The sequence below is a fragment of the Macaca nemestrina genome, chromosome 17 (genome assembly GCF_043159975.1).
Source record: "Macaca nemestrina isolate mMacNem1 chromosome 17, mMacNem.hap1, whole genome shotgun sequence".
Lineage (NCBI taxonomy): Eukaryota > Metazoa > Chordata > Mammalia > Primates > Cercopithecidae > Macaca > Macaca nemestrina.
This window is the reverse complement of record NC_092141.1, coordinates 16,598,497-16,621,413: the sequence shown is the minus strand read 5'-3', so window position 1 is coordinate 16,621,413 and position 22,917 is coordinate 16,598,497. Positions and strand designations below refer to the sequence as shown.

The following is a 22,917-nucleotide window of genomic DNA, read 5'->3' as shown; positions in this document are numbered from 1 at the left end:
TGTGGTTAGCAATTCTTAGGCGGTGACATTTTGTCTTATTTTCCCTTCTGCTAGAACCAAGCCTACAGATAGGAAGTAGCCCCACCATATCTGTCTAGGGCAAGTTTTTTCCTGGTTCATCCAGAGAAGGTGTTGCCTTTTGAAGGTCCTGTCTTTATGTGGAGGTCTCCTTATTTGTGTCCAAGCTTTATCTCCTGCTCCCCTGACTTTAGGCCACCAAGGATATGCAGATGTTCACAAAGTGCTCTGGGTCAGCCCCATAATACCTCTCAGGATTCATGTCTGCCTATTGTTTTAGTCCATCAAGGATATCCCTTACGTTCCTGCTAGTTAAACCATGCATTCTAGAACACATTTGCCTCTTATCTCACATGTTCAGGTATTCATCCTGAGGGTTTCTCTGCATATCTGATTTGCCATGTTGCCTAAATAGAACTTATGAGGTTATTTTTAATATTGCTTTTTTTTTAGACAGAGTCTCCCTCTGTCACCCAGGCTGGAGTGCAGTGGCACGATCTCAGCTCACTGCAACCTCCACCTCCTGGGTTCAAGTGATTCTCCTGCCTCAGCTTCCCGAGTAGCTGGGATTACAGGCACGTGCCACCCTCATAACCAGCTAATTTTGGTATTTTTATAGAGCCAGGGTTTCGCCAGGCTGGTCTCAAATTCCTGACCTCAAGTAATCCACCCGCCTTGGCCTCCCAAAGTGCTGGGATGACAGGCATGAGCCACCATGCCAGGCCTTAATATTGCTTTTAATCATTAATAATTCTTCAAAGTTTTTTCTTTTTTTTGGAGACGGAGTGTGGCTCTGTTGCCCAGGCTGGAGTGCAGTGGTGCAATCTCGGTTCACCGCAACCTCTGCCTCCCAGGTTCAAGCAATTCTCCTGCCTCAGCCTCCCAAGTTGCTGGGACTACAGGCGCACACCGCCACGCCCGGCTAATTTTTTGTATTTTAGTAGAGACGGGGCTTCACCGAGTTGCACAGGCTGGTCTCAAACTCCTGAGCTCAGGCAATCTGCCCGCCTCGGCCTCCCAGAGTGCTAGGATTACAGGTGTGAGCCACTGCACCTGACCCAAAGTTTTTCATATTGAGATATATTTAGACCTAGCCTCAAAATGTTAGTCTTGTCTTTCTAACTCTGTTCTTTCCAACTCAATATCTTTGAAATTTTTTAAATATGATTTTAAGTATTGACTGCATCCTGTAAAGAATGGAATAGACTGGGGCTGGCCGCTGTGACTCAGGCCTGTAATCCCAGCACTTTGGGAGGCTGAAGTGGGTGAATCACTTGAGGCCAAGCGTTCAAGACCAGCCTGGCCAACATGGCGAAACTCCGTCTCTACTAAGAATACAAAAATTAGCCAGGCGTGGTGGCACAAGCCAGTATTCCCAGCTATTCGGGAGGCTGAGGCAGGAGAATCGCTTGAACCTGGGAGGTGGAGGTTACAGTGAGCAAGATTGTGCCACTGCACTCTAGCCTACAAGGCAGAGCAAGACCCTGTCTCAAAAAAAAAAAAAAAAAAAAGAATGGAATGGGCAGTGGCTCATGCCTGTAATGTCAGCACTTTGAGGCCAAGGCAGGACAATCACTTGAGCCCAACAGTTCAAGACCAGCCTGGACAACATAGTGAGACATCGTCTCTGCAAAAAAAAAAAAAACTAGCCAAGCATGGTGGCGTGTGCCTGGGGTCTCAGCTACTCGGGAGGCTGAGATGGGAGGATAGCTTGAGCCAGAGGTTAAGGCTGCATTGAGCTGTGATAGCACCACTGCACTCCAGCCTGGGTGACAAAAGAAAAAAAAAAGAGTGGAATAAATTAGTAGTGGAATAAATGGCTCTCAAACTCCTGACCTCAAGTGATCCATCCACCTTGGCCTCCCAAAGTGCTGGGATTATAGGCGTGAGCCACCACACCCGGTGAAAGGTAGCAATTTCATTAGTAAGAGTCGATATGAATGCAATCCTTTTGGGAATAATGAGAAATGACACTACTCACAAGTATGGCTATATTGGCTGATAATATCATGTGACAATGTTTCTTGATCTGCAGAGATACGTGCTCAGCTTTCTTCTTAATTTTCTTTTCTTTTTTTTTTATTTGAGACGGGGTTTTCCTCTTGTTGCCCGGGCTAGAGTACAATGGCATGATCTCAGCTCACTGCAACTTCTGCCTCCCAAGTTCAAGCTATTCTCCTGCCTCAGCCTCCCGAGTGACTGGGATTACAGGCATGCGCCACCACGCCTGGCTGATTTTGTATTTTTAGTAGAGATGGGGTTTCTCCATGTTAGTCAGGCTGGTCTCAAACTCCTGACCTCAGGTGATCCGCCCACCTTGGCCCCCCCAAAGTTTGGGATTACAGGCGTGAGCCACTGCGCCTGGCCTTTTTAATTTTTTTATCTTAATGATCTTTAAAAAGTTGTTGAAGAATTTTAAAGACAATTTCTGTTTTATAGGGATAACGCCTGTAATCCCAGCAATTTCATAATTGAAAGATTTTATTCATTGAGAATCCAGTTTTTAATATTACTTAAATTGTGTTAAGACATACATAACAAGAACTTACCATTTTAAACTTTTTTTTTTTAGATGGAGTTTCACTCTTGTTGCCCAGGCTAGAGTGCCATGGCGTGATCTCGGCTCACTGCAACCTCTGCCTCCTAGGTTCAAGCAATTCTCCTGCCTCACCCTTCTGAGTAGCTGGGATTACAGGTGCCTGCCACCATGCCCAGCTAATTTTTTATATTTTTATTAGAGACAGGGTTTCACCATGTTGGCCAGGCTTGTCTTGAACTCCTGACCTCAGGTGATCTGCCTGTCTCGGCCTCCCAAAGTACTAGGATTACAGGCGTGAACCACTGCGCCCGGCGATTTTAAACATTTTAAGTGTTCAATTCCATGGCAGTAAGCACTTTCATAGTATTATGTAACCATGACCACTATTTCATCATCCCAAATAGAAACTCTATACCCATTTAGCATTCCTTATCCCCTCCTCTCCCCAGCCTCTGGTAACCACCATTATTTCTATATCTATGAATTTGTCTATTCTAGGTAACTTGAATAAGTGGAATCATATAATAATTGTTATTTTATGCCTGGCTTATGTTAATTAGCATACTATTTTCAAAGTTCATCCATATTGTGGCATGTTATCAGAACTTCATTTCTGGTTGAGCTCAGTGACTCACGCCTGTAATCCCAGCACTTTGGGAGGCCGAAGTGGAAGGATCCCTTGAGACCAGGAGTTCAAGACCAGTCTGGGCAACATAGTGAGATTTCGTCTTTACAAAAAATAAAAATAAAAAAATTAGCCAGGCTGGGTGGTAAGTGCCTGTAGTCCCACCTACTTGGGAGGCTGAAGTGGGAGAATCCCTTAAATCCAGGAGGTCAAAGCTGCAGTAAGCTTGATCAGTCTGCTGCATTCTGGCCTGGGTGACAGAGCAAGTCCCTGTCTCAAAAAAAAAACTTCATTTCTTTTTATAGCTTTATTATTCCATTGTGTGTGTGTATATATATATATATATACACACACACTACATTTTGTTTATCATTCATCTAATGATAGGCACTTGGTTATTTCCAATTTGGGGCTATTAGGAATAATGCTTCTATGAACATCGGTGTACAAGTATTTATTTGAGTACCAGTTTTCCTTTTTCTTTTTTTTTGAGTATAATTGCTGAGACATGTGGTAATTCTATATTTAATTTTTTTGAGAATTGACAAACTGTATTCTGCAGCAACTGTACAGTTTTACGTTCCCACCAGCAATTAACCATGGTTCCAGTTTCTCCACATCTTTGTCAACATTTGTAATTTTCCATTTTTTGGACTATAGTCATCCTAGTAAGTGTGCAGTGATGATGTCACATTATGGTTTTTATTTTCATTTCCCTAATGACTAATGATGATGAGCATCTTTTCACATGCTTATTGGCCATCTATATATCTTCTTTAGAGAATACCTGTTCAAGTCTTTTGCCCATTTTCTGATTCTAGTTTCATTTTTAAGTCATGATTTCTTTTTTTTTTTTTTTTTTTTTGAGATGGAGTCTCGCTCTGTTGCCAGGCCGTAGTGCAGTGGTACGATCTCGGCTCACTGCAGCCTCCACCTCCTGAGTTCAAGAGATTCTCCTGCCTTAACCTCTTAAGTAGCTGGGACTACAGGCACCTGCCACCACGCCCAGCTAATTTTTGTATTTTTAGTAGAGACGGGATTTCACTATGTTGGCCAGGATGGTCTCAATCTCTTGACCTCGTGATCCGCCCGCCTCGGCCTCCCAAAGTGCTGGGATTACAGGTGTGAGGCACTGCGCCCGGCCAAGTCATGATTTCTTAGACTAGGTTCTGTGGACACATCCTAACAGAAGGGGATCCAGCTGTCTTAGTTTCAGCTTCCTTTGGGAACCCAGGCCTCTGGGCTCCAATAACAGTGCCTCCTTCCTTTACCTCACCAACCGAGGGTTGGTAGTCACTTCTAGCTATCTCTAAACTCTGGATTACTTCACTGTTCTGTTTGACCCCTTAGATCCTCCAACAGTTATGTGTCAAAATCTTTGCATTAAATTCTTGCTGTTTTAACTATTTGATGTGGTTTCTGTTACCCTGGATAGATCTTGACATAGCATCTAAATTCCCTCATTTTATAGGGGAAGAAACTTGTACCATTTTGTCTTCCAAATACATTTTAGAATTACTTGGTCATGTTAAAGGAAAAACCTTGCAGCTATTCCTTCCCATAACATACTTCTCAGTCGTAACTAGCAATCTAGCAGTCATAATCACTTTTTGTTTTTGAGTTGGAGTCTCACTCTGTTACCAGGCTGGAGTGCAGTGGCACAAACTCAGCTCACTGCAACTTCTGCTTTCTGGGTTCAAGCATTTCTCCTGCCTCAGCCTCCCAAGTAATTACAGGCTGGGATTACACGCCTGAGCCACCGCGCCCAGCCTCATAATCACATTTAATACAAAGTAAAGTCACGTTGTAAAGACTCAAATTTTACATCACAATGTATAAAGGTAAAACTTTTTTAAATAATAAAATTAAAGAAATTAAAGAATTTCTCCAAATTCATATAGTTAGTAAAAGACCAGATAGTGTTGGGACCATGATGCCTTCATGCCCAGTCCACTTCTTGTTCTAACAAATTAAAACTTCCCAGGTTGGAGTGGGAGAGGAGCTTTTTTTCCTTTATTATTATTATTTTTTTTTTTTTGGTAGAGAGAGGTCTTGCTATATTCCCCAGCCTGGTCTTGAATTCCTGGTCTCAAACCATGTTCCCACCTTCCAAAGTGGTGGAAGCTGGGATTACAGGCATGAGCCAGCTTCTTACTGATTTATTTTCTTTTTCTTTTTCTTTTTTTTTTTTTTTTTGAGACACAGGGTCTCACACTGTCATCCAGGCTGTAATACAGTGGTGTGGTCATGGTTCACTATAGCCTCGAACTTCCAGGCTTAAGTGGTCCTCCCACCTCAGCCTCCCGAGTAGGTAGGACTACAGGCGTGAACCACCATGCCCAGCTAATTTTTAAAATTTTTCTTTTGTAAAGACACTATGTTGACCAGGCTGGTTTTGAACTCCTTGCCTCGACTGATCCTCTTGCCACAGCCTTCCAAAATGCTGGGACACTTTGCCACTATGCCCAGCTTTGATTTTTTTTTTAACCATATAAATCTATTACCTATTTAGAATAAATTAATTTTAAATTTTTTAAGTAAAATAAAATGTTTACCTTTATAAATTATAATGTATACATTTGAGTCTTTACAAAATGTCTTTACTTTGTATTAAATGTGATTATGATTGCTAGTTATGACTGAGAAGTATGTTATGGGAAGACTACTAAGCATACAATTGTGCATGAGCTTATACACACACGCATAATGTAGTTCTACATCTAGAAATTACATTAATTTTATCATTTTCTGTTTCCTAGAATAATAGTCTCAAAACTCTTTGGTCACATTTTCCTATCGGTAAAAAATGTGGAGCATATACTCCCATTATATGTATATTTATTTACAATATATCATAAGTATATGGACTAATGTGTACATTAAAAACATTAACAAAAACTTACATTTGTAAAAAACAAGGTAAACAAATTAGGGGGAGATGGCCGAGCACTGTGGTTCACTCCTGTAATCCCTTCAGTTTGGGAGGCCGAGGTGGGTGGATCACCTGAGGTCAGGAGTTCAAGACCAGCCTGGCCAACATAATGAAATCTTGTCTCTACTAAAAATACAAAAATTAGCCAGGCGTGGTGGCAGGCACCTGTAAACCCAGCTACTCAGGAGGCTGAGGCAAGAGAATCGCTTGCACCCGGGAAGCGGAGGTTGCAGTGAACTGAGATCACACCACTATACTCCAGCCTGGACAATAAGAGCAAAACTCTGTCTCAAAAAAAAAAGAAAAAAGAAAAGAAAATTAGGGGGAGACATCCTAATGCTTTTCCTCTACCACCCCCAAAAGATTATTTTGTGCATCCCAGGGTGTACCCATCTTACTTGGACATTGTTCTAGAATGTATCAGTTAAAAGCTGCTGAAGGATCTCAGACATGTGTTCTGTTGAGTGCCTACATGTTCACCAAACTTATTGAAAACAATTAAAATGGTCCTTGACTTCAACTTCCAGAACTGTTGTAAGTTCCTTAGTTCAAACACAAAGCAATAAAACTGGCCCCAATAAAACACATTAACCTCAATTCTAAGCAGTTTCTCATAACCATAATCATAGACTAATGTGCACAGCCTTTGAACTTAGCAATTGCAGTACTAATGTACATGAGACTATCACCAAAAATCAAGTAATCTAGGGAGCAAAAAAATGGGAGAGGGTATGTATAGAGATTTGAGGGAAACCCAAAATATACACAAAATGTTTATGACAAAAAAAAAAAAAAACAAGAAAAAAGGTATGATGAGGACAATACAAAACTAAGCCTGTTTGCCAGGTGCAGTGGCTCACACTTGTAATCCCAGCACTTTGGGAGGCTGAGGCAGGTGGAGCACAAGGTCAGGAGTTCGAGACCAGTCTGGGCAACATAGTGAAACCCCATCTCAATTAAAAATACAAAAATCAGCCAGGCATGGTGGCGGGTGCCTGTAATCCCAACTACTGAGCTGAAGCAGGAGAATCACTTGAACTCTGGAGGCAGAGGTTGCAGTGAGCTGAGATCGCTGTATTCCAGCTGGGGCAACAGAGCAAGACTCTAAAAAAAAAAGAAATAGCCATTATCCCCACTTAACTGGTGAAGAAACTGTAGCTCAAGAAAGTTAAGTAACTTGCACAAATCAGACCTGCAATTATTTATCGGAGAGTTGAATTAACAGGTGCATTAGCTGGACAGTTGCTCAAAATGAGTCCAACTTAGGTGACACCAAAATGTCACTGTATTATTTGTAAGAATACAGAAGAGTTTTATTTACCAGAACTATTTTTAGGGAATATAGTATATGTTTTGGGAAAATAAAGAATATATGTTGTTTGGGGTGCCAATGGGATCAAGATCCCCTTGGGGTATGCTGGATAGCTGGCTGTGAAACTCTTCAAAAGAGGATGCTTTCCGTGTATCTGCACATTTTCCTGTAATACTCAAGAGTAGCAGCCTCTATTTTCTTTTTCTATACCAACAAGAATGAGCTTGGAAAGCTTCATCCTTAAATCAATGTTAAACAGTTATTTGAGGGCTGTCAATGAAGAGGGGGTCCCAGTTGTTCTCAGTGGTCATACATGGGTTGATCCTAAATCTGCTTAACTTCAAAGTTAGTACCCTTGGCTGTGTACCATGCTGCCTCTAGCATGTGACTGAAATGCAGTCAGAAAGATAGGTAGATAAATACAAAGATGGGAAAGAATTGTGAATGGTGGTTCTAAAGATTGTGCTACTGGTAGTCTTCTCACAGGAGTATCTTGGTGTTGTGTTTTCTTAAACTTTGTATCATAATCACACATTTTCAGGCAGCTTAAATCCTTCAAGGAACAAAAACAGGATGAGAATGAGTGAATAGATAGTTCTCCACTGTTAAAAAAATCTACCACTGTATATTTGTTATCCTCAGGAAATTACTACAATCAAGGAGAGACTCGTAAGAAAGAACTTTTGCAGAGCTGTGATGTTTTGGGGATTCCACTCTCCAGTGTAATGATTATTGACAACAGGTAATATATCTTTTAACAATGTAGAAATTTATTGGCAATAAATATGCAGTGATATACTCAAAAGACACAAAAAAAACTAATGTGAGTGGCTTAGAACATCTTGTATGAAAAATCTAGGGCTCAGTGTTTTGGTTCACGCCTATAATCCCAGCACTTTGGGATGCCGAGGTGGGCGGATCCCTTGAGGTGAGGAGTTTGAGACCAGCCTGGCCAACATGGTGAAACCCCCCCTCTACTAAAAATACAAAAATTAGCTGGGCATGGTGGCACACGCCTGTAATCCCAGCTACTCAAGAGGCTGAGGCAGGAGAATCACTTAGACCCAGGAGGCGGAGGTTGCAGTGAGCCAAGATCAAGCCGTTGTACTTCAGCCTGGGCAACAGAGTGAGACTTCATCTCAAAAAAAAAAAAAAAAAGAAACGAAAAGTCTACATAAAATAACTTCATGGCAGGGCACGGTGGCTCACACCTATAATCCCAGCACTTTGGGAGGCCCAGGTGGGCAGGTCACCTCAGGTCAGGAGTTCGAGTGCAGCCTGGCCAACATGGTAAAACCCCACATCTACTAAAAATACAAAAATTAGCCAGGCTTGTTGGCACACACCTGTAATCTCAGCTACTTGGGAAGCTGAGGCAGAAGAATCACTTGAACCTGGGAGGCAGAGATTGCAGTGAGCCAAGATCACACCATTACACTTTAGCCTTGGCAAAAGAGGAATACTCCATCTCAAAAAAAAAAAAAATAATAATAATAATAGTAATAAAACTTCACATTTGTTTTTAAATGACAGCGTGATTGAAAGAAATTTTTTAACTTCTGTTTGGATTTTTTTTCCTGACATGGCTACTTCTCTTTATATCTACAGCTTTAAAAAGTTTTATTATAAATTTCAAAAACACACAAAAGTATAAAGAACAGTATCATAAACTCCCATGTGCCCATTACCTAAACTCACTGATTATCTAGACTTTACTATACAGTGCTTGTTTCTTCAGCTATCCCTAACTTAACATCTTTTGTGTATGCAAAGCATTTTAAAGAAAACTCCAGCCATCAGGTTTTTTACCCCTCGGTACCTAGGTCTGCATCTCTTAAGAAGATGGGACACTTTTCACCTAGCTACAGACAGCCATTATCTTTACATCTAACAATATTAACAATAACAGTAATTTTTTGGTGTCCACTAACACCCAGTCCATATCAGAATTTCTTCAGGTAGCTCAAAAATTTCCTTTTACACTTGGTTTACTCAAATCAGGATCTCGGCAAGGACCACACATTATATATAGTTAGTTGATATTCTGCTTTTAATTCCCCTTTTCTCCAAATCAGTGGATTTGTTGAAGAAACTGAATTATGTTGTCATACAGAGTGTTCTACGTTCTGGATTTATCTGTTTGTTTCCTGTATGTCTAAGTTATTTTCTTTTCTTTTTTTTTTTTTTTTTTTTTTTGAGACTGAGTCTCACTCTGTCACACCCAGGCTGGAGTGCAGTAGTGCCATCTCAGCTCACTGCAACCTCCGCCTCCTGGATTCAAGCGATTCTCCCCCCTAAGTCTCCCGAGTAGTTGGGATTACAGGCATCTACCACCATACCTGGCAAATTTTTTATATTTTTAGTAGAGATGGGGTTTCACCATATTGGCCAGGCTGGTCTTGAACTCCTGACCTCAGGTGATCCACCCGCCTCAGCCTCCCAAAGTGCTGTGATTATAGCCATGAGCTACCACGCCTGGTCTTTTTTTTTTTTTCACACAACAAATCAGATTTGGGTCTAAATTTTTGGGGGGCAAGAATATTTCATAGGCTGCACTATGTACTTTGCATCTTATCAGGAGACATGTACTATCTGATAGACCTATAGTGAATCTACAATTGATCAGCAAGTTCAGATGGCAATGATTCCCTTTATTTTAAAGGCCCCCATCAACCTTTCATATGTTCTCATGCCTATTGCCTGAATCATTAATTACCTAGAAGTTGCAAAATGCTGAGTTTCCAATTGTCTCACATATTCTATGTGTACTAGCTATAATTCTTTTGTAAAACAGAATCTTCACTATTAAGTTACACTGCTATGTATAATAATCTGAAACAAAAAACAGGATATGTGCTTAACTTTTTCCCTTTAATTGACATTTTTCAGAATAAAGAGTTGATACGCTGTACACCTACAGTCGTGATCTATTGTTTGTTTGTTTCTTGAATGGGGAGGACACTTTTAACTTTCATTAGGAAATTGTGTGTTTTCATGTATTCAGTGTTTCAGGTTCAGTTGTAATGTTCTTTAATACTAAATTGACTCATGTTTGGCCAGAGAGTCTCTTCATGTTGGCTTATAGATCCTTTTCATATGACCTCCTTGTCTTTTATGATTTCCTTCCTTTCTTTCAAGTACAATGAGACTTTCCAGTACTATGTTGTATACTTTCCTGCCCCAATTCTGAAATCAGCCATTTCTCCAAAGAGCCTTTGTTTGTGTTGGTAGGAAATGGTATTTAGAGGCCATAACCAGCATAGTAGGAGTGTTCATTGCTATAGTGTTTTTTTTTTTGTTTTTTTTTTTTTTTGAGGCGGAGTCTGGCACTCTTGCCCATACTGGAGTGCAGTGGCCCGATCTCGGCTCACTGCAAGCTCCGCCTCCTGGGTTCACGCCATTCTCCTGCCTCAGCCTCCCGAGTAGCTGGGACTACAGGCGCCCGCCACCTCGCCCGGCTAGTTTTTTTTGTATTTTTTAGTAGAGACGGGGTTTCACCGTGTTAGCCAGGATGGTCTCGATCTCCTGACCTCGTGATCCGCCCGTCTCGGCCTCCCAAAGTGCTGGGATTACAGGCTTGAGCCACCGCGCCCGGCCTCTATAGTGTTATTTATTTATTTTTTTAGACGGAGTCTTGCTCTGTTGCCCAGGCTGGAGTGCAGTGGTGCGATCTTGGCTCACTGTAGCCTCTGCCTCCCAGGTTCCAGCAAGTTTCCTGCCTCAGCCTCACCATATTGGTTTCAGCCAATATGGTGAAACCCCACCTCTACTAAAAATACAAAAATTTAGCCTGAGTAGCTGGGATTACAGGTGCATGCCACCACGCCCAGCTAATTTTTGTATTTTTAGTAGAGACAGGGTTTCACCATGTTGGTCAGGCTGGTCTCAAACTCCTGACCTCAGGTCCGCCTGCCTCAGCCTCCCAAAGCGTTGGGATTATAGGCATGAGCCACCACGCCTGGCTGCTATAGTGTTATTATTTCTCATTGCTACTTGACTTTTATAGTGGACAGAGCTAGGATGTGTGTTTTTTGTGTGCTTTTGGCTTTTTTAGAGACAGGAGCTCACTGTTACCCAGGGTGCAGTGAACTGGCGTGATCACACTTCACTGTAGCCTTGAATTCCTGGGTTCAGGCAATCCTCCTGTGTCAGCCTCCCGAGTAGCTGGGACTATAGGCACTTACCACCACACCTGGCTAATTTTTTTTTTTTTTTTTTTGAGATAGAGTCTTGCTCTGTTGCCCAGGCTGGAGTGCAGGGGTGCGATCTCAGCTCACTGCAACCTCCGCCACCTGAGCTAAAGTGATTCTCCTGCCTCAGCCTCCCAAGTAGCTGGGATTACAGGCACACACCACTACATCTGGCTAATTTTTGTATCTTTAGTAGAGAAGGGGTTTTGCCATGTTGGCCGGGCTGGTTTTGAACTCTTGACCTCAAGTGATCCACCCTCCTCGGCCTCCCAAAGTCTGGGATTACAGGCGTGAGCCACCATGCCTGGCCTATTTTTTTTTTTTTTAAGGAAAAAAAACCAGAAATATATACAGATAATTACAATTCAAAGTTAATATTTCAGGGGTTTTGTTTAACATCATTGATATTTACAATGGAATCTCTAGTTGGGTGAAGTGGCTCCAAGCACTTTGGGAGGCCGAGGTGGACAGATCGCTTGAGCCTAGGAGTTTGACACCAGCCTGGGCAATGTGGTGAAACCCTGTCTCTACTAAAAATACAAAAAATTAGCCAGGCATGGTGGCATGCCCGAAATCCCAGCTACTTGGGTGACTGAGGTGAGAGATCACCTGAACCCATAAGGTGGAGGCTGCAGTGAGCCAAGGTCATGCTCACTGAACTCCAGCCTGGATAACAGAGTGAGATCCTGTCTCAAAAGAAAAAAAAAAAAACTGAATCTCTTTTCTGTCACACTGAAAGTCCTTTCCAAGAACATGAACATAATTACTCATTTTCTTCTTTAATCTTTTCAAGAATTTCAGGGCCGGGTGCGGTGGCTGACGCCTGTAATCCCAACACTTTGGGAGGCCAAGGCGGGTGGATCACGAGGTCAGGAGTTCGAGACCAGCCTGGCCAACATGGTGAAACTCCGTCTGTACTAAAAAATACAAAAATTAGCTAGGCGTGGAGGCACGTGCCTGTAATCCCAGCTACTCGGGAGGCTAAGGCAGGAGAATCACTTGAACCCAGGAGACAGAGGTTGCAGTGAGCTGAGATCGCACCACTACACTCCAACCTGGGTGACAGAGTGAGACTCCGTCTCAAAAAAAAAAAAAGGAAAAGAAAAGGCAGTAAAATTCAGGTGAGCTGTGAACAAATTAGCTTTGGCAGAACATATATCTCTTTCTGTTGAACCTTCATGATACCATACAGAAATGTAAACTGAATAGTGGAGAGAGATGATGAGTTTTGTGCTTTAGAATGATTACTCTAATGAAAGTATGGATTGAAGAGATCAAGATTGTAGATGGGTTAGTCTACTGTTTTTGTCCCAGTGGAAGGAGGATATCTCAAATTAGAGTAGCAGCAACCGAGATGGAGATGATGGGATGAATTCAACTCTTTTTTTTTTTTTTTAAGAGACAAGGTGTCACGCTGACACCCAGGCTGTTAGGCAGTGGTGCAATCTTAGCTTACTGCAGCCTTGAACTCTTGAGTAGCTGGGACTACAGGTGTGGGCCACCATGCCTGGCTTATTTTTTAACTTTTCGTCGAGATGGGTTCTCCCTGAGTTACGCAGTGATATAGTTTTGATCTGTGTCCCCACCAAATCTCATGTGGAATTGTAATCCTAATATTGGAGGTGGGGCCTTGGATCAGTCGGAGGTGGTTGGATCATGGAGGCCGATTTCTCATGAATAGTTTGGCACTATCCTGCTTGGTACTGTCCTTGTCAGTGTGTTCTGGCAAGATCTGCTTGTTTAAAAGTATATAGTACTTCCTCCCTCTCTCTCTTGCTCCTCCCTCTGCCATGTAAGATGTTTGCTCCCCCTTTGCCTTCTGCCATATTGGAAGCTTCCTGAGGCCTCCTCAAAATCGGAAACTACTATTCTTCCTTTATAGCCTGCAGAACCATGAGCCAATTAAACCTCTTTTCCTTATAAATTACCAAGTCTCAGGTATTTATAGCAATGTGAGAATGGACTAATGAACCCAGGCTGGTCTGGAACTCCTCAAGCAATCCTCCCACCTCAACCCCTCAAAGTGCTGAGATTATGGATGTGAGCCACCATGCCCAGCCCGAGCCTCAAAGTTTTGTTTTGTTTCATTTTACTTGAGACAGAGTTTTGCTGTGTCACCCAGGATAAATGCAGTGGCACAATCACAGCTCACTGCAGCCTAACTACGCGGTTCAAGGATCCTTCCACCTCAGCCTCCTGAGTAACTGGGACCACAGGCATGCACCACCATGCTAGCTACCTTTTTTTTTTTTTTTTTTTTGGTAGAGATGGGGTCTTGCTAGCTTGCCCAAGCAGGTCTTGAACTCCTGGACTCAAGCAGTCTCCCACTTTGGCCTCCCAAAATGCTGGGATTATAGGCATGAGCCACCACAGCTGGCCTCCAATCTTATTTAAAAGGTAGAAATAGGCTGGGTGCGGTAGCTCACGCCTCTAATCCCAGCACTTTGGGAGGCCGAGAGGGGGCAGATCACCTGAGGTCAGGAATTCGAGACCAGCCTGACCAACATGGAGAAACCCGGTCTCTACTAAAAATACAAAATTAGCTGGGTGTGGTGGCGCATCCCTGTAATCCCAGCTACTTGGGAGGCTGAGGCAGGAGAGTGGCTTGAACCCAGGAGGCAGAGGTTGCGGTGAGCCAAAATCACGCCATTGCACTCCAGCCCGGGCAATAAGAACGAAACTCCCTCTCAAAACAAAAAAAAAAGAAAGAAAGAAATGGTAGGAATTCAAGGAACAGAAGAAATTTGGGATAATGGAAACCCACCTAGATATCTAGGTGGATAAAGATTAGCGAGGGTAGTTTGCAAAGGAGGAGAATTGGGTATGAAGAGATAATAAATTAGGCATCTTTAGCATATGGGAGGATGAAAGTCTTTGGGGTGGGCTGAGTGCAGTGGCTCATACCTGTAATCCCAGCGCTTTGGGAGGCCAAGGCGGGTGGATCACCTGAGGTTGGGAGTTTGAGACCAGCCTGACCAACATGGAGAAACCCCATCTCTACTAAAAATACAAAATTAGGGCCGGGCGCGGTGGCTCAAGCCTGTAATCCCAGCACTTTGGGAGGCCGAGACGGGCGGATCACGAGGTCAGGAGATCGAGACCATCCTGGGTAACACGGTGAAACCCCGTCTCTACTAAAAATACAAAAAACTTAGCCGGGCGAGGTGGCAGGCGCCTGTAGTCCCAGCTACTCGGGAGGCTGAGGCAGGAGAATGGCGTGAACCCGGGAGGCGGAGCTTGCAGTGAGCCGAGATCCGGCCACTGCACTCCCGCCTGGGTGACAGAGTGAGACTCCGTCTCAAAAAAAAAAAAAAAAAAAAAAAACAAAATTAGCCAGGTATGGTGGTGCATGCTTATAATCCCAGCTACTCGGGAGGCTGAGGCAGGAGAATCACTTGAACCTGGGAAGAGGAGGTTGCGGTGAGCTGAGATCGCACCATTGTACTCCAGCCTGGGCAACAAGAGTGAAACTCCATCTCAAAAAAAAAAAAAAAAAAAGAAAGTATTTGGGGTGAATGAAATTGCCTGTGGATTAACTGGAGTGATAAGAATTGGGGATCAGTCAGAGGAAAATAAAACCACAAACTATAATGAGGAGAACTGGAAGAATTGAGATGTAAGGTGGGAATACTTGAGAAAATTATAAGGAAAATGAGAATTATCTGCCCAGTGTTAAACAAAATTAGCATCAAATGGTATAAGAAATTTGGTACCCTGCTTTTTTTCACTAGAGAGTATTTTTAGCATTTTCCTATGTCATTAAATAATCATTAAAAGTCTTTAATGATTGTAAAGATTTAATAGTAAAGATGTACCATAACATTTAACATGCTCCTACTATTGAATATTTAAATCTTTCTAATATTTAAGCACTTATAATTTTTTTTAGCAAATCTTTGAAGTTCTGACTCTTTCCATAAATGAATTTCCAGATATTGAATTACTGGGTCAGAGTATAGGACTTTTTCTTTGGAGTTTTTTTTTGTTTGTTAGTTTTTGGAGACAAGGTCTCTGCCATCAGGCTAAAGTGCAATGACGTGATCATGTCTTACTGCAAGCTCTAACTTCTGGGCTCAAGCAATCTTCCCACCTCAGCCTCCTAAGTAGCTAGGACTACAGGTGTGCACCACCATGCCCAACTAATTTTAAAAGTTTTTTTAGAGACAGAGTCTTGCCATGTCACCTAGGCTGGTCTCCAACCCTTGGGCTCAAGTGATCTGCCTCAGCTTCCCAAAGTGTTGATATTACAGCATGAGCCACCATTCCCAGTCTATATAGGACTTTTTGTAGTTTTCTTCATCTAGGTACTAAACAATTCTGCTAAAGTTATTTTGATTCTTTTTTTTTTTTTTTGAGACGGAGTCTCACGCTGTTGCCCAGGCTGGAGTGCAGTGGCGCGATCTCGGCTCACTGCAAGCTCCGCCTCCCGGGTTCTCGCCATTCTCCTGCCTCAGCCTCCTGAGTAGCTGGGACTACAGGCGCCCACCACCGCGCCCGGCTAATTTTTTTTTGTATTTTTAGTAGAGACAGGGTTTCACTGTGGTCTCGATCTCCTGACCTTGTGATCCGCCCGCCTCGGCCTCCCAAAGTGCTGGGATTACAGGCTTGAGCCACCGCGCCCGGCCGATTCTTTTTTATTGTTATTGTTGTGAATAAGATTTTTTGGCTAAGAATTTACTGCTAGTATGTAGCTTTATTGATTTTTTTAACATATTTATTTTATATTCATCACTTTGAAACTTCTGTAAAAAACCTACCAGTTTTAACTTGATTCCCTAAAGTTTTGTAGGTAAATCATCTGCAAATAATGCTAATACAATCCTTCATTTTTTCAAGGTATGTCTCTTATTTCTGATCCTTTTTTTTTTTTTTTTTTTTTTTTTTGAGACAGAGTTTTGCTCTGTCACACAGGCTGGAGTACAGTGGCACGATCTCAGCTCATTGCAACCTCTGCCTCCTGGGTTCAAGTGATTCTTCGGTCTCAGCCTCCTGAGTAGCTGAAATTACAGGCGTACGCCACCATGCCCGGCTAATTTTTTGTTTTTTCAGTAGAGATAGGGTTTCACCATGTTGGTCAGGCTAGTCTTGAACTCCTGACCACAAATGATCTGCCTCCCAAAGTGCTGAGATTACAGGCGTGAGCCACTGCGCTTGGCCCTGATCCATTTCTTATTGCTTTGAGTGGATTTCCTTAATCTATGTTAAACAAAATAGGGAAAGCAGGCAACTTTATCTTTATTTATGATTTGATTGACAACATATCTAGTGTTTGACCATTAACTGTGTTGTTACTGGTGTGTGTTTGTTTGTTTGTTTATTTGTTTGTTTTTTATGAGACGGAGTCTTGCTCTGTCACCCAGGCTGGAATGCAGTGGTGCAATCTTGGCTCATGTCAGCCTCCACCTCTTGGGTTCAAGCGATTCTCCTGCCTCAGCCTCCCAAGTAGCTAGGATCACAGGCATGTGCCACCACACCCAGGTAATTTTCATATTTTTAGTAGAGACAGGGTTTCACCATGTTGGCCAGGCTGGTCTCAAAGCTGACCTTAGGGGATCCTTCTGCCTCAGCCTCCAAAAGTGCTGGGATTACAGGCATGAGCCACCGTGCCCGACCTGCTGGTTATTCTTTATAATATTAGGCATTGGTGGGAATTGATGTTCATTGTATTCAATTTGGGGAGGGGATCCTGTTCATTTCAGTATGCTACAAAGAGATGAAGAAAAAGTTTAGATTTATTCTTGATCTTACTTGCTTCAGGGTAAACTGCTGAGGTCACCACGGGAGACTTTCTTCTGTTTATGCCAGTGAATTTATAGAGCCAGACTGCCCAGAATGAGACCCAAGTTTAATCAAGTTTTTAATTGCATAACCTAGGCAAGTTACTGAATTCTGTTCCTAAATTTCTTCCTCCGTAAACCTCGAAAGATACATGGTTTTGAGTCAATTTGTGAAAGGAATCATGGGTTCCTTTGTTTTCAAAGATGATATCCCGCCCTCTTACTCTGTGAATGTTGTGATTTGTTTTTTCACATTAATATTGTAACCGCCCAAGGGGTTCACCTTGCCCACTGCCTAGACAGAGCCAATTTATCAAGACCAGGAATTGCAATGGTGAAAGAGTAATTCACACAGAGCTGCGGGAGACCAGAGTTTTATTGTTACTCAAATCTGTCTCCCTGAGCATTCAGGCAGCAGAGTTTTTGAGGATAACTTGGTGAGTGGGGTGAAGCCAGTGAGCTGATTGGTCAGAGATGAAATCATGGGGAGTCAAAGTTCTCTTCTTGGGCTGAGTCAGTTCCTGGGTGGGGGGCTACAAGATCAGATGAGCCAGTTTATTGATCTGGGTGATCCATCAAATGCAGGATCTGCAAAATATCTCAAGCACTTATCTTAGCAGTTTAGGGAGGGTCAGAATCTTGTATCCTCCAGCTGCATGACTCCTAAACCATAATTTCTAATCTTGGACCTAATTCATTAGTCCTACAAAGGCAATCTAGTCCCCAGGCAAGAAGGAGGTCTGCTTTGGGAAAGGGCTGTTACCATCTTTGTTTAAACTATGATCTATAAACTGAGTTTCTCCCAAAGTTAGTTCATCCTATGCCCAGGAATGAACAAGGACAGCATGGAGGTTAGAAGCAAGATGGAGTCGGTTAAGTTAGCTCTCTTTCACTGCCTCAGTCAAAATTTTGCAAAGGCAATTTCAATGTTAATAATGATGCATTTTTTCTCAGGCACTCCATTTGCACAGTGTCCTGCCTGTGCAGTGTCTGCTTTGGCCCAGTAATGCAATTTTTTTCAGGGCCAAATCTGTTTTGGAGATCTTGGTTATTAAGATCTTTACTCTGATAGAAAGCAATGTGCATTCAGTACACTCCTCAACTTGGGATGGGGTTACATTTGGATAAACACCTACTAAGTTGAAGGTATAGAGTGGGGAGTTTTTGGTTTTTGTTTTTTGCTTTTGAGACAGGGTCTCACTCTGTTACCCAGGCTAGAATGCAGTGGCAGGATCATGGCTTACTGCAGCCTCCACCTCCTGGGCTCAAGTGACCCTCCTGCCTTAGCCTTCTGAGTAGCTGGGACTACAGGCACACCTCACCACATACAGCTAATTTTTTTGGTAATTATTTTAGAGACAGGGTTTCACCACATTGCATAGGCTGGTTTTGAGCTCCTGAGCTCAAGCAACCCACCTACCTCAGTCTTCCAAAGTGCTGGGATTACAGGTGTGAGCCATCACACCCAGACTGGAGTGTGTTTTTTGTTGTTCTTGTTATTTTTTTGAGACAGAGTTTCGCTTTTGTTGCCCAGGCTGGAGTGTAGGAGTGTAATGGTGCAATCTCGGCTCACTGCAACCTCCAACTCCCGGGTTCAAGCAATTCTCCTACCTCAGCGTCCCAAGAAGCTGGGATTACAGGCACCCACTGCCACGCCCAGCTAATTTTTGTATTTTTTGTAGAGACGAAGTTTCACATGTTGGCCAGGATGGTCTCGATCTCTTGACCTCGTGATCCGCCCGCCTCGGCCTCCCAAGAAGCTGGGATTACAGACGCCCACCACTACACCCAGCTAAATTTTTGTATTTTTAGTAGAGATGGGGTTTTGCCATGTTGGCGAGGCTGGTCTCGAACTCCTAACCTCAAATGATCCATCCGCCTCGACCTTCCAAAGTGCTGGGATTACAAGCATGAGCCACTGCACCCGGCCTAGAGTGTGTTTTTTACTTATGATATTTTCAATTTAGGATGGGTTTATTGGGATGTAGCCGGATTGTAAGCCAGGGAGTACATATATATATGTTTTTTTGTTGTTGTTGTTTGTTTTTTTGTTTTTGAGACAGAGTCTTGCTCTGTCACCAAGCTGGAGTGCAGTGGCTAATTTTTTGTATTTTTAGTAGAGATGGGGTTTCACCATGTTGGCCAGGATGATCTCAATCTCTTGACCTCATGATCCGCCCGCCTCAGCCTCCCAAAGTGCTGGGATTACAGGTGCGAGCCACTATACCTGGCCCAGCCACCACGCCCGGCCATGGCCCCTGTATTTTTTATAGTATCACATGAAGACCATGTAGCTTCAGCATCACTCTCCTACTCGTGAAATGCTATAGTAGAGGGATAGTAAGCCTGTTAAAAGTAAGTACTTCAGGCCATGTGCGGTGGCTCACACCTGTAATCCCAGCACTTTGGGAGGCTGAGGGGTGGATCACGTGGTCAAGAGATTGAGAACATCCTGGCCAACATGGTGAAACCCCATCTCTACTAAAAATACAAAAATTAGCTGGGTGTGGTGGTGCATGCCTGTAGTCCCAGCTACTTGGGAGGCTGACGCAGGAGAATCAATTGAACCCGGGAGGCAGAGGTTGCAGTGAGCTGAGATCGTGCCACTACACTCCAGCCTGGCAACAGAGTGAGATTCCGTCTCAAAAAAAAAAAAGTAAATACTTCAAGAAACCAGTTTGAAGATTCAAGAAAAATGCATCTTAGTCTGCTCAGGCTCCCTTAACAAAATACCATAGACAGTGTAGCTTAAACAATAGAAATTTATTTTCCCACATTTCTGCAGGCTAGAAGTCCAGATCAAGGTCTTGCAGGGTCACTTTCTGATGAGGATTCTCTTCCTGGCTTGCAGATGACCTTCTCGCTATGTTCTCACATGCTGGAAAGAGATTCTCTCACCCTCTCCTTCTTCCCTGGCTCTTCTTATAAAGCTACAAGTTTTATTGGATTAAAGCCCCACTCGTATGACCTCATGTAATCTTAGTTACCTCCTAAAACCCTATCTCAAAATACAGTTACAACTAGTGGTTAGGCCGGGCGCGGTGGCTCAAGCCTGTAATCCCAGCACTTTGGGAGGCCAAGACGGGCGGATCACTAGGTCAGGAGATCGAGACCATCCTGGCTAACACGGTGAAACCCCGTCTCTACTAAAAAATACAAAAAAGTAGCCGGGCGAGGTGGCGGGCGCCTGTAGTCCCAGCTACTCAGGAGGCTGAGACAGGAGAATGGCCCGAACCCGGGAGGCGGAGCTTGCAGTGAGCTGAGATCCGGCCACTGCACTCCAGCCTGGGCGACAGAGCGAGACTCCGTCTCAAAAAAAAAAAAAAAAAAAAAACAACTAGTGGTTAGGGCTTCAGCACATGAATTTGTTGAGGACACTATTCAATTTATAGCATTCCATCCCAGACTCCCAAAATTAATGTCCTTATTGCATACAAAATACATTCATCCCATCCTAACAGCCTCCAAAGTCTTTACTCATTCCAGCATTAACTCGAAAGTCCAAAGTCTCATCTAAATAGCCTCACCAGCTGTGGAACCTGTGAAAACAGACAAGTTATATATTTACAAAATACAAGGAATGGAGAGGCATAGGATAGATATTTTCATTCCAAAAGGGAGAAATGGGTGACAGGCCCCAGGCAAGGCCAAAACCTAGGAAAGTAAACTCCATTAGATCTTGAGGCTTGAGAATAATCCTCTTTGGGTCGATATTAGGCCCTCCAAGCCCTCTGGAGCCTGTGGTGGAAATAGTAGTCCTTCTGATCTCTGGATAACTTTTGAGGTCCTTCTTCCCTTTTCCTGAAGGACAATGCATGTTTGCAGCCAGATAGCTCTGTTGTCTCGTCCTGTAGACTCTAAGTCCAGCAGCCTTCTTTCGTCCCGCCCGATTTTTTCTTTCTCCTGGCTGTTGTTGAGGTGGTTGATTACATGTGTGGTTCACACCTGTGCTAATCTCCTCATCAAATGGTTGTTCAGTCACACCAGAGTGCTCTCTTCAGAACAAGCTTTCTCTCTTTTTTTTTTTTTTTTTTTTTTTTGTTTGTTTTTGAGATGGAGTCTCACTCTGCTGCCCAGGCTGGAGTGCAGTGGCACGATCTTGGCTCACTGCAACCTCTGCCTTCCGGGTTCAAGTGATTCTCCTGCCTCAGCCTCCCAAGTAGCTGTGATTACAGGTGCACACCACCACACCAGGCTAATTTTTGTGTTTTTAGTAGAGACAGGGTTTCAGCATGTTGGTCAGGCTGGTCCCGAACTCCTGACCTCGTGATCCACCCGCCTTGGTGTCCCAAAGTGCTGGGATTACAGGCTTGAGCCACCGCACTCGACCTCAAGCTTTCTCATTTTTTTACAAAATGGACAGGCTGAAAATTTTCCCAAACCTTTACGTTCTGGTTCCTTTTAAGCATAACACTTCCCTCTTTATCTCTCAACTCTTACATTTTACTATAAACAGTCAAGAGGACCCAGGCCACACCTTCAAAATTTTACTTAGAATTCACCTCAGCTAAATATCTAATTTCATCCTTCACAAGTTCTATCTTCCACAAAACACTAGAACACAATACGGGCAAGTTCTTTGCTTCTTTATAATAGTGATCACTTTTTCTCCATTTTCCAATATCTTATCTCATTTTTCTCTGAGACCCCATCAGAATGGCCTTAAAGACCATATTTCTACTGACATTCTGTTCATGATTGTTTATGTATTCTCTTAAGAAGATGGAGGTTTTCTCTCCAGCTCTCCTTTTCCCTTACTGAGTCCTCACGAGAATCAGCTTTAATGTCCATGTTTCTACCAACCACTCCTTCCTGGCAGTCTAGGATTTTTTCTAACATTCACCTCAAAACTCCTCCAACCTCTACCCATTATCTAGTTCCAAAGCCACTTGCACATTTTTATGTATCTGTTACTTCACAGTACTAAAATCTGTCTTAGTCAGGTTGGGCTGCCAAAACAAAACACCATAGACTGGATGGCTTAAACAACACAAATTTGTTTCCTCACAGTCCTGCAGACTAGAAGTCCAAGATCAAGGTCTGGCAGAGTTGGTTTCTGGTAAGGGTCCTCATCCTGACTTACACATGGCTGCCTTCTCACTGTGCCTCATGTGGTGGAGAGACAGACGGAGAGAGATCTCTTCCTTTTCTTATAGCACCATCAGTTCTATCGGATTAGGGCCCTACATTTATGGGCTTATATAACCTTAATTGCAGTAGTCCTCCCTTATCCACAGTTTTGCTTTCTATTGTTTCGGTTACCTGCAGTCAACTGTGGTCTAAAAATATTAAATGGAAATTCCAGAAATAAACAATTTATACCTTTGAAAATGTACACCATTCTGGCTGGGCACAGTGGTTCACTCAACACCTGTAATCCCAGCAATTTGGGAGGCTGAGGCAGGTGGATCATCTGAGGTCAGGAGTTCAAGACCAGCCTGGTCAACATGATGAAACCCCATCTCTACTAAAAATACAAAAATTAGCTGAGCGTGGTGGCGCATGCCTGTAGTCCCAGCTACTC

The 22,917-nt window shown here is 43.1% G+C and overlaps 1 protein-coding gene across 2 annotated transcripts in view; it reads left to right on the top strand.

Annotated features, from left to right (window-relative positions):
• LOC105491090 (phosphatidylinositol glycan anchor biosynthesis class L) overlaps positions 1-22,917 on the top strand; it is a 113,502-nt gene that overhangs the window by 9,771 nt on the left and 80,814 nt on the right. For both annotated transcript variants that reach the window (XR_011615421.1, XM_011757245.2), the window contains exon 2: positions 8,069-8,168. Coding sequence is in view for 1 of the 2 variants with exons in the window: in XM_011757245.2 (XP_011755547.1) it covers positions 8,069-8,168 (100 nt within the window). In the remaining variant the exon portion in view is untranslated. The remainder of the gene's footprint in view (positions 1-8,068; positions 8,169-22,917) is intronic.